This window comes from Meleagris gallopavo, chromosome 24 (assembly GCF_000146605.3).
Source record: "Meleagris gallopavo isolate NT-WF06-2002-E0010 breed Aviagen turkey brand Nicholas breeding stock chromosome 24, Turkey_5.1, whole genome shotgun sequence".
NCBI classification, from domain to species: domain Eukaryota; kingdom Metazoa; phylum Chordata; class Aves; order Galliformes; family Phasianidae; genus Meleagris; species Meleagris gallopavo.
In genome coordinates this window covers 2,209,984-2,225,440 of record NC_015034.2, presented here as the reverse complement: position 1 = coordinate 2,225,440, position 15,457 = coordinate 2,209,984, and the positions used below count along the sequence as shown (strand labels likewise).

General features: G+C 56.8%; 5 protein-coding genes across 7 annotated transcripts in view; 4 read left to right on the top strand and 1 right to left on the bottom strand.

The window, feature by feature from the left end:
- Positions 1–1,447, bottom strand: part of EIF4EBP1 (eukaryotic translation initiation factor 4E binding protein 1) — a 7,932-nt gene extending 6,485 nt beyond the window's left edge. The window contains 1 exon segment of the mRNA XM_010723164.1: positions 1,406–1,447. Within this exon segment, the coding sequence (XP_010721466.1) occupies positions 1,406–1,447 (42 nt within the window).
- Positions 1,448–3,483: 2,036 nt separating this feature from the next.
- Positions 3,484–5,807, top strand: ADRB3 (adrenoceptor beta 3). Its single transcript, NM_001303183.1, is given in 3 exon segments — positions 3,484–4,819; positions 5,229–5,296; positions 5,675–5,807. Coding segments are annotated over 2 exon segments (1,287 nt in total). The 5' UTR covers positions 3,484–3,572; the 3' UTR covers positions 5,269–5,296; positions 5,675–5,807.
- A 997-nt stretch (positions 5,808–6,804) lies between these two features.
- LOC104914236 (nucleoplasmin-like) lies at positions 6,805–8,733 on the top strand. The gene is made up of 6 exons (XM_010723113.3): positions 6,805–6,978; positions 7,311–7,399; positions 7,525–7,607; positions 7,692–7,811; positions 7,995–8,088; positions 8,238–8,733. Exons 1-6 carry the CDS (start codon positions 6,911–6,913, stop codon positions 8,333–8,335), a joined length of 552 nt encoding a protein of 183 aa, XP_010721415.2. The 5' UTR covers positions 6,805–6,910; the 3' UTR covers positions 8,336–8,733.
- Positions 8,734–9,463: 730 nt separating this feature from the next.
- On the top strand, positions 9,464–12,941 carry LOC100550104 (prolactin-releasing peptide receptor-like). The gene is made up of 2 exons (XM_003212454.4): positions 9,464–10,783; positions 12,132–12,941. The coding sequence occupies exons 1-2, from the start codon at positions 10,377–10,379 to the stop codon at positions 12,757–12,759; spliced, it is 1,035 nt and encodes a 344-aa protein (XP_003212502.1). The 5' UTR covers positions 9,464–10,376; the 3' UTR covers positions 12,760–12,941.
- A 2,075-nt stretch (positions 12,942–15,016) lies between these two features.
- Positions 15,017–15,457, top strand: part of RAB11FIP1 (RAB11 family interacting protein 1) — a 14,592-nt gene continuing 14,151 nt past the window's right edge. Inside the window, exon 1 of one of the 3 annotated variants that reach the window (XM_010723111.3) lies at positions 15,017–15,418. In XM_010723111.3, coding sequence (XP_010721413.1) covers positions 15,072–15,418 — 347 coding nt within the window. In that variant the 5' untranslated portion in view covers positions 15,017–15,071. The remainder of the gene's footprint in view (positions 15,419–15,457) is intronic. The other 2 variants (XM_010723110.3, XM_010723112.3) reach the window with 2 other exon arrangements.

The window sequence follows — 15,457 nt, the reverse complement described above, 5'->3', positions numbered from 1 at the left end:
TTTTACAGAATTTTCTACATTATTACTATTATTTTTGTGTGTGTGTGTGTGAAATCGGTGCCACTGTTACTGCAGACTTGGCCCTCCTTCCCCTCCACTTCTGTTTTTCTTTAGCAATAGCTGCTGGAAAACCAGTCAGCAGGAGCGAGGGAGAAGCACTTGTCTGCAAAGCCTTGGCAGAGCACATAAAAGGGAGCAAATCCCTTCAGCCCAGGGGATGGAAATGCCCTGGAAGCTTTGCCATGTGCTCTATGTTCCACACCTGACTGCACTCCCACCTGAAGCATCCGCCCACCCTACAGGGCTGGGATGGGAAGGGCAGGAGCACACCGTGCATCCTTTGCAGATATGGTGGATTTGGAGCATGCCTTGGTCAACTTGGTTCTAAAAATGACTGCTTGTATGGAAGCCAGCAGAACATCCCATTTTTATTAGTTTTAATTGTTTGGTGCAGAGAATGCTTCGCTTCCTGCAGCTGTCTGAGCCCATCCGACAGCCCTCGGGGAGGAGAGTTTATAGAGAGCTCAGAGTTTATGCAATGCTTCCTCTGGCCTTCCTGGGACAGGCAGTACCCAGGGGTTAATGCTCCCTCACAGCCTGTTTATGTGCTGACAAGGAAACATGCTGACAGATTATCCCAAACAACTTCAAAGAAAGATTTGGGAATCCGATATGGAAACTATTCCCAATGTCTCAGCACGGCGAGCCCCAGACTAATTACCAGCACAAACATTAAAGGCAGAGAGGGACCACTGCCAACAGCCATTGCCATTGCCCGGCCCCTTGCCCACCCCAGTGCTCCATCCCAGTGCCACACCGTAGGGTTTGGGGTAAATCCATGCAACTCCTGCCCTAGCAGCACGGCCGTGTGGCCCTGGGGATGCACTGTGCTTTGCAATGCAGCCCTGGCTCCAGCAGCCCTCTGGCACCATCCCTTACTGGTGCAAAGCTGAACTGGGTGCAGCTCTGCCCTGCTCTGTGCAGAGCTCTTCTTTTTCCTGTCCTGATGAGGAAGAGGAGCTGGCAGCACCCAGCCTGTGTCCCAGCCTGCAGTAGCAGTGGTGATGCTGCTGTGGCTCGCACTGCTTTTATCACTTGTTCTGTAACAGCAAGCATGCAGACAACGCGCTGGGGAGAGCAAGAGTTCCCAGCTATAAAAAGCTTTTGTTTTATCCTGATGTGGCATCAGCCTGACTCAGGCTTGGCAGGATTCAGTCTGCTGCTTTTAATGATGCTGGGAAGAGAAGCTGGCGTGTGCCCATCATTTCTATGCTCCCTTCCCTCCTCTCTGCCTCCCCCATGCCTCAGAGCCAGGGCACAGCCAGCTCTGTGGGGCTCACGGGTGCAGTTACAAACTGAACATGAGAAGTGGAGGATTAAAGCTCGCAGGAGTGCTCCCCCTTACCTGCACTGTGCCAGGCACTGGCTTATCTGCTGTACACCTCATCCCCTCGCTGGGTTCAGGGGATTAATAGGACCTGAGCACTCCCTGTGGGCCTTACACACATTGTTAGGGCTTGCTGTGTGCACGCTGCCTCCTTGGCATGGGGAAGGCTGCAGGACAGGAGTTAACTGGCTCTAGATCCCTTAGGCAGCAGTGCCAGTGTGCCCAGACGGTCAGGACCAGGTGAGAGCTTCCCCCCTCCAAACACACTCATGGGTGCTGGGAGCTCCCAGAGCACAGAGCTGTGCTGCTCTGCCTGTTCCCACTGCAATTCTGCTCTCTCCAAGAAGGGATCTACTCTAATCCATCCTGTCTCTATCTATAAAGATGTATTTTTAAAACGTCCATTGTTTATTCTGCAGCAACAGCCAAGGGAGCTGCTCTGATCTGTGGCATAAACATATTTTCCCAGAGTTTTCCAAACAGCCACTTGACCCCATGGGTCCCCATGGCTGGCAGGGCTTCCATTGCTCAGTACTGTGCAGGTGGCACATGGCAGAGGTGGCAGAGGGGACACATCCCGTGGTCTGCTGGGCCTGGAGGGAGACAGCGGGGAGACAAAGGGGCAGGAGGAGAAAGCAAGAGAGAGCCGTGCAGGATCTCTGCTTTGCAGGAGGCATTTCCAGCCTCTTTGCTGGTGGGTTCCTGCTCGTTGCAAGGGGCCAAATGCTGTGCTGGTGGAGCAGCCACCTGGGCTTCAGTTTTTCCAGCTGCAGAAGTGGGATGAAAACACTGAGCCACACTACTTCCCCTGCATTAATAAAACAACAGAGACTCTCCCTTTCTCTCCCCAGGAAAGTGCTCATGCTGGGAATGGAGGGGTCCCAGTGATCCCTCAGAGCAGGAAGGATCTCATATAGGTGTCCACATGGCAGCAGGCAGGTGGTCAGAGCGTGCCATGAACATGCAGTAAAACACCCAAATGCCTCCATTTTCTGTTATCCATTGCCGTTCCCACAGCACTTCTTTATTCTTTCAGACACACTCACTATGGCTCCACGTGCCAACACACACTGGGGTTACGTGTGCCTTCACACTAAGAAGATTGTGGCTCTCCCTGTGCACATTTTGCTCATGCCGTGCGTCCTTTGAGCACAGTGACACCTCACACTGGAAATAGTAAGCCCAGGACTCAGCCCGTGCCAGCAATTGGTGCCAGAGCTGGAGCTGAAGGGGTTGATTGCATTAAGAGTTCATCTGACTGCTTTGAAGAACCCAAACAGTCTTGTAAAGATGAAGCTTGTAAAAAAGCAGGCTCTGTTTTGCTAGCTCATGAATGGGAAGAAATGCCAACTGGATAATTTTTTACACATTTTCTTTCCTTCTTTGTCAACATTCCCCCATTTGGCCGAAACTTCAAAATGCCATATTTGGAGAGCGCCCGTCTTAGATGTTCCAGTATTTGTATAAATAGCTGATAGTGAAAAAATTGCCTGCCCTGGAGTCTGCCCAGGGGCCTTCGGAAGGAGCAGCTCTGGGAACAGTGATGGACTCTGGGGCAGGGATGGGAGCAGCCCGGTGCCCCCCAACTCCCTGGGCATCCTGGAGGATGGAGTCTGGGGATCCCAAAATCGCCAGCACTGACTCAAACTGAGGGGGTAGCAGTGCATGGCTACAGAAGCTGGGGAGAGGGTTCAGATATTAGATGTGGGGGCGAAAGAGCGGCTGTTGGATGATTTCTTTGGGGTGAGGCTGTCATTTTGCCATCCCTGTGCCGATGGCAGTCGGGTCAGTGTCTTCACTGCGTACCTGGAATGCGAGGAGCACAGAGGGAGCACGGAGCAAAGGGCTGGGATGCAGGGCAGGACGGACAGTAAGGAACGTGGAGAATAAGGGCGGGTGGGGTGAGGGGCACAGTTGGGTCCGGCTGCGCAGTGTTGGGGGTGTCCGGCCCGGGGGGCGGAGGGGAGGCGGTGCTCCCTCTCTGCTTTCATTGATCTCCGCAAAGGGGCAGCCCGGGGCCGCCCCGTGCCTTTAAAGGCTCCTCCTCCGACTAGCGGCCGCGGACGGAGTCCGACGTCGGTGCAGCCTCGACGGCGGCGGCCGCCCCGAGCCCCGCTCCGGCCACGGGGAGCGCACGGGGGGCAAAGGAGTGCACGGAGCTGGACCGCCTCCCCCCGCCGAAGCGATGACCCCGCTTCCCGCAGGCAACGGCTCCGTCCCTAATTGCAGCTGGGCCGCCGTTCTGAGCCGGCAGTGGGCGGTGGGAGCCGCGCTGAGCATCACCATTCTGGTCATCGTGGCCGGCAACCTGCTGGTGATCGTGGCCATCGCCAAGACGCCGCGGCTGCAGACCATGACCAACGTCTTTGTCACCTCATTGGCCTGCGCTGACCTCGTCATGGGCTTGCTGGTGGTGCCACCGGGGGCCACCATCCTGCTGAGTGGTCACTGGCCCTATGGGACGGTAGTGTGTGAGCTGTGGACCTCTTTGGACGTGCTGTGCGTGACGGCGAGCATCGAGACGCTGTGCGCCATCGCCGTGGATCGCTACCTGGCCATCACGGCACCGCTGCAGTACGAGGCGCTGGTGACCAAGGGCAGAGCGTGGGCTGTGGTGTGCATGGTGTGGGCCATCTCTGCCTTCATCTCCTTCCTGCCCATCATGAACCACTGGTGGCGGGACGGGGCGGACGAGCAGGCGGTGCGCTGTTACGATGATCCACGCTGCTGTGACTTTGTCACCAACATGACCTACGCCATCGTCTCCTCCACCGTCTCCTTCTACGTGCCGCTGCTCGTCATGATCTTTGTCTACGTCCGTGTCTTTGCTGTGGCCACACGCCACGTCCAGCTCATCGGCAAGGATAAGGTGAGGTTCCTGCAGGAGAACCCCAGCCTCAGCTCCAGGGGCGGGCGGTGGCGTCGGCCCTCCCGCCTGTTGGCCATCAAGGAGCACAAGGCGCTCAAGACCTTGGGCATCATCATGGGCACCTTCACGCTCTGCTGGCTGCCATTCTTCGTGGCCAACATCATCAAGGTGTTCTGCCGGCCGCTGGTGCCCGACCAGCTGTTCCTCTTCCTCAATTGGTTGGGCTACGTCAACTCAGCCTTCAATCCCATCATCTACTGCCGCAGCCCCGACTTCAGGAGCGCTTTCCGCAAGCTGCTGTGCTGCCCACGCCGTGCCGACCGCCGGCTGCACGCTGCCCCACAGGACCCACAGCACTGCTCCTGTGCCTTCAGCCCCCGGGGGGACTCCATGGAGGACAGCAAGGCTGTGGACCCCGGGCATCTCAGGGAGGACAGCGAGGTGCAGGGGAGCGGCAGGAGGGAGGAGAATGCCTCATCCCATGGTGGTGGCCACCAGCAACGGCCCCTGGGCGAGTGCTGGCTGCAGGGCATGCAGAGCATGCTGTGCGAGCAGCTGGATGAGTGAGTACTGTGTGCATGCTTGGGGTGCAGGGTGCTTTTCTGGGGGACTGCTGGTGGTGGGGCTGCGGTCCGATGAATGCAGAGCTGGTGAGCAGGCATTCTCACTGGGATGGGGTATAGAATGGGAACTGCTGCCCAGCGCCTTTGGGGTTCTCTAAACCCCTCTGCCAGGCTGCAGAGCTGAGGTTCTTAGTGCCCCCCCCGTCCCCATCTCACTTTGTCCCTTTCTGGGAGTGCCCCAACAACCAGAATGAGGTTCATTTCCTCAGGTAGTAAAACGCTACTGGGACGCCAGGAGTGTGTTCCTGTCCCTGGGATCTCCTCCCTTCTCACTCCCGATGACTTCAGGGAGCCCCTGCTGTTATGGGGATGGTGTGGGCTCTTCATACTCTATGCTCTCTCATTTAAGGTTCACCAGCACAGAGATGCCGGCGGGTCCCTCGGTCTGACTGGGAATGCAGCAGAGCAGGGAGCACTGTAAGTGTGTGTTCTGCCTGGGAGCAGTGCCACAGGAGACTCCAGTGTGTGGCTGCAGCAGGGCCACCCCTGTCTCGGCAGCAGTCCCCTCTGACCAGCTTGGCTGTCCCCTTCCCTGGGGGAGCTCAGCCCTTGGCTGTGTCACATCGAGCATGTGAGCTGACGCAGGCGTCTGCTGACACGTTTCTGTGCTGCCCAGAGTGCTTAACCCCCTTCAGAGCAGTTTGCTCTGCAGTGCTTGCACGCTGCTGCTGAGGCCAGGACCCCCCTTTGCACTCTCCCCTTCCAGGGGCTCAGCTCCTGGAGTGGTTGCTTTGCATCCTCAGTGTTGTGATGATGGGAGGATGCACACCATCAGCTCCTGCTATCTTCTTGCAGATGTTGGGACGGGGATGCTGTGTGGGGAAGGAGGAGTGGCACTGAGGGGGACAACGCTGGAAGGACCCTCTGGTGCCATGCACCCACACGGAGAGCAAAGAGGCTCCTCCGGTGCTGGAAAGATAAAGGCAGCAGCAAAAAAGATCCTGAGCCCCTCACGATGAGGTTCCATGCAGCAGCACAGCTTCTGGGGATGGAGATGCTGCCACCCCAGAGGGATTGGAGCTGGGACATGGTGACCAGCAGCTCTGCTCGCCTGCAGGATCCCATCTTCCTGGGTTGTGTCGTTGGCAAAGGGAAAGAGGATCTCCTGCTGGCAAGAAACTGCTCCACGATCTGCACTGGGTCCTGCCCCAGGCACTGCAGTGAGCTCCTGGTGATGCTGGGAGCCACAGCAAGAGAAAAGCACAGGCGGGAGAGGAGCCAGGGATAAAGAGTGCTGCAGGAGAAGCTTTCCCCAGAGCCCTGCACAGTGCTGTGGGTGCTGGCGGCGGTGATGCTCTGCTCTTGCTCTGAAGCCTCTGTGTGCTGTAGGAACAGGGGAGCAGGCAGCAGCACCGCACCAATGCACGGCCGTTCCACGCACAGCGCGGAGCACAGCGGCACAGAGGGCGCTGCGCAGACACGCGGGTGTTTGCGACCGCACCGTCCCGCCTTGCTGGGACTTCGGGGATGATATCGGTTGTAAATGTCCGTCGTGGTGGCTGTAATGCTTTTGTGTGAAATAAACCTCGGGAACCACTTGGCAGCTTTCACCTGCATCAGCGCTTTGCCCTTCCTAGGGGTAGGGGGCTGCCTGAGGCCGGATGCCCACCGGCACCCATCCCCGAAGCGCCTGGGGGTCCATCCCAAGGACCGGGCACAGCCTCTGTGCTGCTCACAGCCCCAGGGAGGCTCTGTGCCCCATCCCGGGGGTTTGCCGGCCCAGCAAACAGCCGCACCAACCCACTCGCATTTGGGATCGGGCTGCGGGGTCCGAGCGGAGCCACAGCGACCATCCGGAGCCTCAGTGCCACCTCCCGGCGCTGCGCGGAACTCGTAACGTGCAACGGGAATAAAGAGAAAAGCAAAGCCGTCGGGGCGGTCCTGCAGCTTCGAGCCAGCTGTGGCTTTTAGCTGCCGTCTGCAGCCGCCCCGAGCGGTGAGCAGAGGAGCTCCGAGGACGCACTGACAGCACCTGAGAGCCGCTATTTGTCCTCCGCAGCACCTGCGCTGCATTTCCGAATTACAGCGCTGATGGGCTGCCGCTGCTCTTTATTTGCAGCACAAGGGGGGGACTTGTGTTCAGTGCTTTTTCTGGCCAGGTGGGGGCTGCGGGGCCGTGTGTGGGGCTGGGGTTGGGTTACATTGAGACTTTAGCGCAAGAGGAGCCCCCACCATGGGCTGTGCTGCTGTTCTCAATGCTGTCACTGTGGTTTTATTCCTCGTTTAGCAATGCTATCCCAGCTAAGGAGGCATTGCTCCAGCTGCCTCCAACTCTTGTAGAAGGCAAACTGTGCTGATGGAGCTGCCTGCGTGCTGCTGCCCTGGCTCTGGACTTCGGGAACCTTCTCTAAGCATTCTTAAATCGCTTTTCTTCCACCTGTTACAATTACAGACCAGCTGAAGGCTGCTTTCTCTGGTGCTTGTTCCATAGGACCTGGTTCCTGGTGCTGTGCAGGATGAGCAGCTCTTCCCCTGCTCTCAGGTCACAGTCGGAGGACAGGACAGCTGCTGTGTTGTGGGGTGAGCAGCAGCCCCCAGTGCATTGCAGGGGGCAATAAGGGATGCTTTTCCCTTTGCTTTCTGCACCCCTGAGATTTGCGTGGGAAGCAGCTGGTGCACGCAGGGACTGGGCTGTGCGTCCACAGGCTGTGAGCTGAGTGTGAACAGCCAGAGCTGCGTGGTGAAGGAGGACGATGACTTCCTAGAGCACCTGGTCCTACTGAAGACGGTAAGGTGTGGGGCTTGCTGGTGTGACCGTGCTGCCCTGCTGTGGGGGCTCTGTTCTGTCATGGGGGCTCTGCCTAACCCACAGATCTCCTTGGGGGCTGATGCCAGGGATGAGTTGCACGTGGTGGCTGTGGAGTCCAAGAACACCTATGGAGATCACAAACCGGTGCCCATCGCATCCCTGCGTGTCTCAGTGCTCCCCATGGTAAGCAAAGGGGAATGATTCACCCTGGGTAATTTGTGGGCTTTTTTTTCAGCTCTAGAATTGTCCAGGCTGTGCCTGCAAATTGATCTGTGCTGCAGAACATCTCCTGTCCTGTGACTGTTTTGGAGGCTGTCTGGGGCTGGGTGGGTCTGAGGGGGTGCTCTGAGCTTTGACTCTTTGCAGATCAGTCTCAAAGGCTTGGAGTTTGTCCCTCCTGTCACCTTCATGCTGCAGTGTGGAACTGGACCGGTCTATCTCAGCGGGCAGCACGTTACCTGTGAGTCCCTACTGGGGTATGGAGCTGGATAGCAGCAGGGCTGGTCCTGCAGTGGCTTTGTGGTAGCTTCTGCCCTGGGGATGGGGAGCCCTGCCCTGCAGGAAGCACCCACACCAGGGTGTTGGGCCTGACTATGCTCCTCCCCATAGTGGAAGATGTCTCCAGGTGCAAAGCCCACGAGGAAGAACTGTTGGATATGGATGGAAGTGATGAGGATGATGCCAGGGCAGTGCAGAATGGAGAATAGCTGCAGTTCTAGATGGGATGGATCCTTGCACAAGGACACAACGGCCCTCTGCTTTGGATGGATCCTTCTCTCCATCTCAATCTTGTTCTGAACATGCTGCTGCTGGGTCGTGCAGCTGAGCTGTGGGTCTCAGAGCATCCCGTTGAGCACCATTGCTCCTTCCCTATGTTGGCACCTCCCAGATGGTCTTAAAATGAGTGTGTTGTGTCCCCCCTGTGCAGTCCTTTTGCCAATCAATCTGCAGTCATAATGGTGGTTTTGTTCCAGTAGGAATTACTCTGGCAATTGTTTGGATAAACAGAGTAAAGTTATGCTGCAGCCTTCACAGCAGCCCAGGGAAATGCAGCCAAAGTCTGTTCAGAACAAGCAGCCATTGAAATAATCAAATTAAAGCTCCTAATTGAGGAAAATTGCCCAAATCAGTTATTTGCATGATAGCAGCTGGCTGGGAATTTCTCTGCAGTGGAATGAGGAGCAGAGCTGGGTACTGGGCTGGTGGAACACTGGGCTGACAGCAATGGGATGGATTTGCAAAGATGCCCACTGGGCACAGCGGTGCTTCTCTGCTCTGGGTTTTAATCCCCCAGCCCAGTGTGAGAGCCATCCTTGCTGCTCTGAAAAGTCAATTAAAAGGTGACAATTTCTCCTGTTGTGTGCTGGCAGAAGAAGCAAACAGGTAAAGGGCAGTTAGGTGGTGATGCAGCTCCTTGCCTTGCCGTGGTACCCTGCAAGGAACAGCTCTCTGCCCCATAAGCATGTGGGAACAGAACTGTCACTCTGCACAAACCATGAGCCATCAACTGGACCTGGCTGCAAAAGCAGTGTGGTCCCTGCGTGGCTGCAGCTGTGCCCTGAAACAGGAGGGCTGTGTTTGGCGATGCCTTCACCCCTCCTATGGCCACATCCTGCAACACAGAGAGGGCTTTGGCATAACCATAGCAACTGCCAGGTAACTAATAGGTGGCACTCAGTGTCATGGGAACCAAAGAGGAGTGAGGGGGGTGCTGGGCTGTGCACCTTCCTGGTGCCCCAGTGTGAGGGGTGCACAGAGGGTCGTGGTCCCATCTGTGTCACTGTGAGGGTGGCACTGGGTGCAGGTGAGGGTTGGGGCTGACACCAATAGGAGCCCCGAGCAGTTCGTTCAACGCACGGCACAGACTTCTGAAATCTTTGGAGTGGGTTTTTCTCCACTAAGTCTGACTCAAGAGCCAAGCGACAGCTGATATGGGGAGAAATGGTCAGAGTTGTGAGCTCTGCGTGGAGGAAGAGTGGGAGGCAATGTATGGAAATGGCTCAGGAAATTAAAGTTTGCTTGCAGTGTGGTTTGAGATGATTCAGTTGGGGGGGGAGCAGGGAGCTGGGCTGTGCTGTGCTGAGGATGCGCTCCCCATGGGCAGAGCCGGCGCCGGTGAGTTCCCTCCTTCCACCCCGCTCCTCTCTCTCCCTTTGCGGCTGATTGAACGAAAGTCCGGCGTGGCTTCGGGGAGGACAGCGGGGACACCTCAGTGCAGCCTCTCGGACCGTAGCAGAGGAGCGGTGCAGCCCGGCTGCTGCCAGCCCTGACGTTTGGATTGCCTGGCTAATCTCGTTACGGGGACGGATGAGCAGAGTGCAGGCGCGCAGGGCTGCAACAGTGCAAAAGTAGCAGAGCATCCGTATTCGTTTATCCATTAACGTCCTTTGTGATTTCCAGAAGCATTAGGAGCTCCTTTCTGGCGGAGCTGCGATTCCCTCCTGCAGTGCCGCCGGAGTGCTCCGTGTTCTGCTGCTGAGCTCGGGCTGAGGTGAGTGCATCCCTTCCAGCTTGGGGCCAGAGCTCCTATTTCTCCTTTCTCTTCCCTCCACGGAGCTGTTCCACTTTGTGCTGCCATCCCTGAGGGGCTGCTCGCTGGCATCGCCTCTCTTCTGACCCCCTTGCACACCGTTCCCTTGCCAGCAGGCTGCTGCGAGGAACTCCCAGGCTCAGGGCATGTCCATCAGAGCCATCTGAGCCATTGGGTTTTGGGGTCCTGGGATATCCCACAGCCACCCCAAAGAGTCCATGGAGCCCGGTGGCGATGGTGCCAATGCCAGCACCTCTGGGCTGGCCCTGCAGAGCCACCCCAATGGCAGCACACAATTCACTGGGGTGCAGCTCATCCAGTCCTTCAAACCCCTCATCATCCCCTGCTATGCCCTGGTGGTCCTGGTCGGCATCTTTGGCAACTACCTGCTGCTCTACGTCATCTGCAAGAGCAAGAAGATGCACAACGTCACCAATTTCTTCATTGGGAACCTGGCCTTCTCGGACATGTTGATGTGTGCCACCTGCGTGCCCTTCACCTTGGCGTACGCCTTCAACCCGCAGGGATGGATTTTTGGGAAGTTCCTGTGCTACTTTGTGTTCCTGATGCAGCCCATGACAGTCTATGTCTCTGTGTTCACGCTCACGGCCATCGCAGTTGATAGGTAAGGGGACATGGGGGTGGCATGGGGTCCCCACCACGGGCAGGATGGGGCTGATGCTGCTCTGTGGTGCAGCTCAGGGTGCTCAGTGCTGGGCACAGAGCTGGAAAAGGAAGATCTCAGGGCTTCTGCTGCACAGGCGCTACAGAAGAACTGCTGTTTGATGGGTTCATGCTCCCAGCTGTAGCAATTCTGGTGCTGTTTGCACTACGCAGTGGGCAATGCTATCAGACTGCGTGTAGTTTTCCTGGGTGTGGGCATCCAGGGGCTTTGTCACTGCAGCAGTGCCCCTGCTCTGAGCTCAGGCTGGATGTTGCCTTCTCTGGTGATGCCTGTGGTTTAGAAATGTGCAGATTTGCCCCCACATAAAAGTTCCAGGGACCCAAAACAGGAGGCTGTGCTGTCCCAGCAGCTTCATTGTGCCCAACTCAATGGTGGTGGCACTGCTGTGACTGTGACAAAGGAGCTGATGACTGAGTCCACAATGTTCCCATGCCACCAGCTCTATCATGAGCACAGCAGGGATGGGCTCCAGCAGAGTGCCCCAGCGCAGCCTTCTTCCTCCACCTCAGAGCAGAGAGATTTTCCTCCTGGGTTTTCATCTTTTGCTGCACCAATTTGCATTAAAATTACATTGTGTTCTGTCACCTGGATGGAGAGTGCTTGTGCTTTCTGAAATGGACACAGGCAGGACCTGATGGTAGTGGGGGACGGGGGGGGGGAGGGGGAATATATGAAAACTGTGTTTCCATAAATACATGGCTTCATCAGAGAAGCTGCACAAGCCAGGCAGAGCCCAAACCACTGATATTGGGGGAGAGAGCCCTAGAGCAAAGAGGGGAGGCAGAACCAAGGGAGGATGAGGTGGAATAGCTGAGAAAACTCCTTGGAGCTGAGCTTCTGTGCTGGTGGGTTGAGGTATCACTCGTGTGTGCTTGCCCTGTTCTTTTGCTCTTCATCAAAGCCGCTTTTTGGGGGTGGAAGCAGAAATTTGAGCTCTTCCTACTACAGAGGCATCCACAGTCCTCACTGTGAATCGTTGCTGAGCTTCGTCTTGTGTGGTTTCATCCCAATCCCTTTGGCTCTGGCACACCCTGGCTGGAGCTCTGCTGCACTCCCAGCCCCTGCCCAGCCCTGGGGCAGAGGGTGCTGCAGTGTGGCTGTGCCCTGACCGTAGGCAGAGGTTTCATTCTCTCCTTCAGTGAGGCACAGCTGTTATGCAGGACAGAATGGGAAGGAGCCACGTGAAATCCCAGCGTCGCCATGATGACGATCGTGGGGGGCGGGGGGGAAACACGCCCTAACCCTCCATCCCCACGCTTTAAGGGTTATGGGGTGCTCTCTCCCACAGGTACTATGCCACCGTGCACCCCCTGAAGAAGCGCCTGTCGCTCACCAGCTGCATCTATGTGGTGGGGGCCATCTGGCTGCTTTCCTGCGCCCTGGTGGCCCCTGCGGTGGCCCACACGTACCACGTGGAGTTCCAGCAGCAGGGCTTTGCCATCTGCGAGGAGTTCTGGATGGAGCAGGAGGAGCAGCGCCTGGCCTACGCCTACAGCACGCTGATTGTCACCTACATCCTGCCTCTCTCTGCTGTCTCCCTGTCTTACCTCTGCATCTCTGTGAAGCTGCGTAACCGCGTGGTGCCCGGGCATCCCACGCAGAGCCAAGCTCAGTCTGACCGTCTGAGGAAGAGGAAGATTTTCCGCCTCATCGTGCTGGTGGTGGCTGCTTTCGGGGTGTGCTGGCTGCCCATCCACGTCTTCAACATCATCCGTGACATCGACATCGACCTCATCGACAAGCATTACTTCCTGCTCATCCAGCTGCTGTGCCACTGGTTTGCTATGAGCTCTGCCTGCTGCAATCCTTTCCTCTACGCCTGGCTGCACGACCGCTTCCGTGGGGAGCTGCGCAAGATGTTCTCCTGTGAGCCACGAATCCTCCCAGCCAGCCACTGTGCTGCTGCTGTGCTCTGAGCTTGGCGCTGGCACTGGGGTGTTGTTGTTCTGAATGAATGAAATAAGGCCCTGGGAAAGCCAGGAGGTGTTTGGTTGGGCTGTAATTAGCTGCCTGTCACGTTAATTTAATAGTATGACTTTCATTAAATCCATGATTGGGTGTTGAGAATGGAATTTTTCATGAGGTGGTCAAACCTGGTGTGTCTCTATGCGTACCAGCAAGATGGCAGTGTGTGTGACCTGCATGCATGGAGCTGTGCTCAGGGTCAGTGGACTCGTGGACTCATGGAGTCATAGGGTTGTTTGAGCTGGAAGGGACCCTTAAAGGCCATCTGGTCCAACTCCCCTGCCATGAACTGGGGCACCCACAGCTCCATCAGATGCTCAGAGCCCCATCCTGCCTAACCTTGAATGTCTCCAGGCTGCACCTCTCTGGATGACCTGTGCCGGCACCTCCCCACCCTTACTGTAAGCAGCTTTTTCCCTATACTCAGCCTAAATCTCCCTCTTTTTAGCTTGAAACCATTTCCCTTTTTCCTGTCACAACAGACCGAGCTGAAGCACTGGTCCCCATCTTCCTTGCAGCCCTGTTAGGTACCAAAAGGTGCTCTCAGGTGTCCCTGCAGCTCCGTGTCCCCATGACCCACGCACCTGGAACTGTCCCCATTCCAGGCAGCTGTGGGCAGCAGAAGACGTGCTGACCCTTCCCAGGCTCATTTGGCCACTGCCTGGGTGCAATTTGCTGTGGGCTTGAGCCTCAATTTGCACCGCCTGTGATTGCACATTGTGTACCTAATGGAGCTGGCTATTTATAGCTGATGGGTTCTGCTCTCCAAGGCAGGGACACAGCTCCGGAACTGCTGTTTTCATACTTAATTCCAGCTACTGGAGGGGCTGCGCTCAGCCATGGCCCAGAGGGGAGGGCAGAAGCGTGGGCACAGGTGGGGCAACCCACGTGCAGCCTGAGGGCTGAATCTGGGGGAAATGGGGACAGTGGAGGGGTCAGTGTGGGGCTCACAGCCCAGGTGAGTTCTGTGCCCCTGGGGGTGGAGGAAGAAGAAGAGGAGGAGGACGAGGCATTCCTGGGGGCAGGGATGGATGAAGAAGAGGTTGGAAACATTCCTGCATGCACCTGTGTACAAATATATTCCTGTATGGACACATGTACCTATACACACACCCCTATATGCACACACACATGTGTGGGCACACGCCTATGCAGACACACACAACCCTTTACGAACACATCTGTGTGCACACATGCACACACCTGTATACACACACATCTGTGCACAGACCTGCACACACCAGTACCTGTATGCACGCATACATCTGCACACACACAACTGTATGCACACCTGTACTCACACACCTGCATACACACACACACTTGCACACATGCCTGCACAAAAACACACACCTGTATGCACACACCTGCACACACTTGCACAGAAATACACCTGTTCTCACACACACCTGCATACACACTTGTATGTACACACACCTGCACATACACCTGTACTCACACACCTGCAAACACACACACACACCTGTGTATGCACACACATGCACACACACACACCTGTACTCACACAACTGCACACAAACACACCTACCTGCACACAGACACCTGCTCACACACGACCTTTATATGCACACACATGCACACAAACACACACACCTGTATGCACATACATGCACACACACACCTGTACTCACACACCTGCACACAAACACACACACCTTTATATGCATACACACACCTCTATATGCACACACCATTATATGCACACACACACCTCTACATGCACACACCTGCACATGCATACCTGCACACACACACCCCTCTATATGCACACACACACCTCTATATGCACACCCCTCTATATGCACACACCTGCACACACACACCTCTATATGCACACACACCCCTCTATATGCACACACCTGCACACACACACCTCTATATGCACACACACACCTGTACGCATACCCCTCTATATGCACACACACACCTGCACACACACACCTCTATATGCACACACCTGTACGCACACCCCTCTATATGCACACACCTCTATATGCACACACACACCTCTATATGCACACACACACCTGCACACACACACCTCTATATGCACACACCTTTACGCATACCCCTCTATATGCACACACCTGCACACACATAGCCGCACACTGCACTCTCAGGCCCCGCCCACAACGAGCCCCCGCCCACTTCTCCTTAAGCCCCGCCCACACTGCATATCTCGCGAAATCTCGCCACACTGCAACGGGAGCCCCCGGCTCCTTGTCGCTTCGCACCGCCCGCCATGGCGGCGGCGGCGGCCGCCCCGCGCTGGGTGCCGACCCACGTCCAGGTGACGGTGCTTCAGGCGCGGGGGCTGCGCTCCAAAGCGGCCGACGGGCAAGGCGGCAGCGATGCTTACGCCGTGATGGCGTTGGGCCGCGACAAGTTCTCCACGTCGGTGGCGGAGCGATGCCAGGGGCAGCCGTTGTGGAGGGAGGAAGCGACGTTCGAACTGCCGCCGCCGCCTCGACCCGCAGCGCTGCGCCTCACCGTGCTGCACCGAGCGCTCGTCGGCCTCGATAAGTTCCTGGGCCGCGCCGAAGTCGATCTGGCGGCGCTGAGGGAGGACGGAGGGCGGCGGCATTGCAGGTGAAGGGACGGAGAGACCGGCGGTGGCACTGCGGGCTG

What these genes read in the sequence shown, in the direction of transcription:
- LOC104914236 (XM_010723113.3), top strand. Translation starts at nt 6,911, where the DNA reads ATGGGCTGCCGCTGCTCTTTATTTGCAGCACAAGGGGGGGACTTGTGT. An exon ending in ACCTGGTCCTACTGAAGACG is followed by an intron (nt 7,608 to 7,691) that starts GTAAGGTGTGGG and finishes CCTAACCCACAG; the next exon opens with ATCTCCTTGGGGGCTGATGC. An exon ending in GTGTCTCAGTGCTCCCCATG is followed by an intron (nt 7,812 to 7,994) that starts GTAAGCAAAGGG and finishes GACTCTTTGCAG; the next exon opens with ATCAGTCTCAAAGGCTTGGA.
- LOC100550104 (XM_003212454.4), top strand. Translation starts at nt 10,377, where the DNA reads ATGGAGCCCGGTGGCGATGGTGCCAATGCCAGCACCTCTGGGCTGGCC. An exon ending in ACGGCCATCGCAGTTGATAG is followed by an intron (nt 10,784 to 12,131) that starts GTAAGGGGACAT and finishes TCTCTCCCACAG; the next exon opens with GTACTATGCCACCGTGCACC.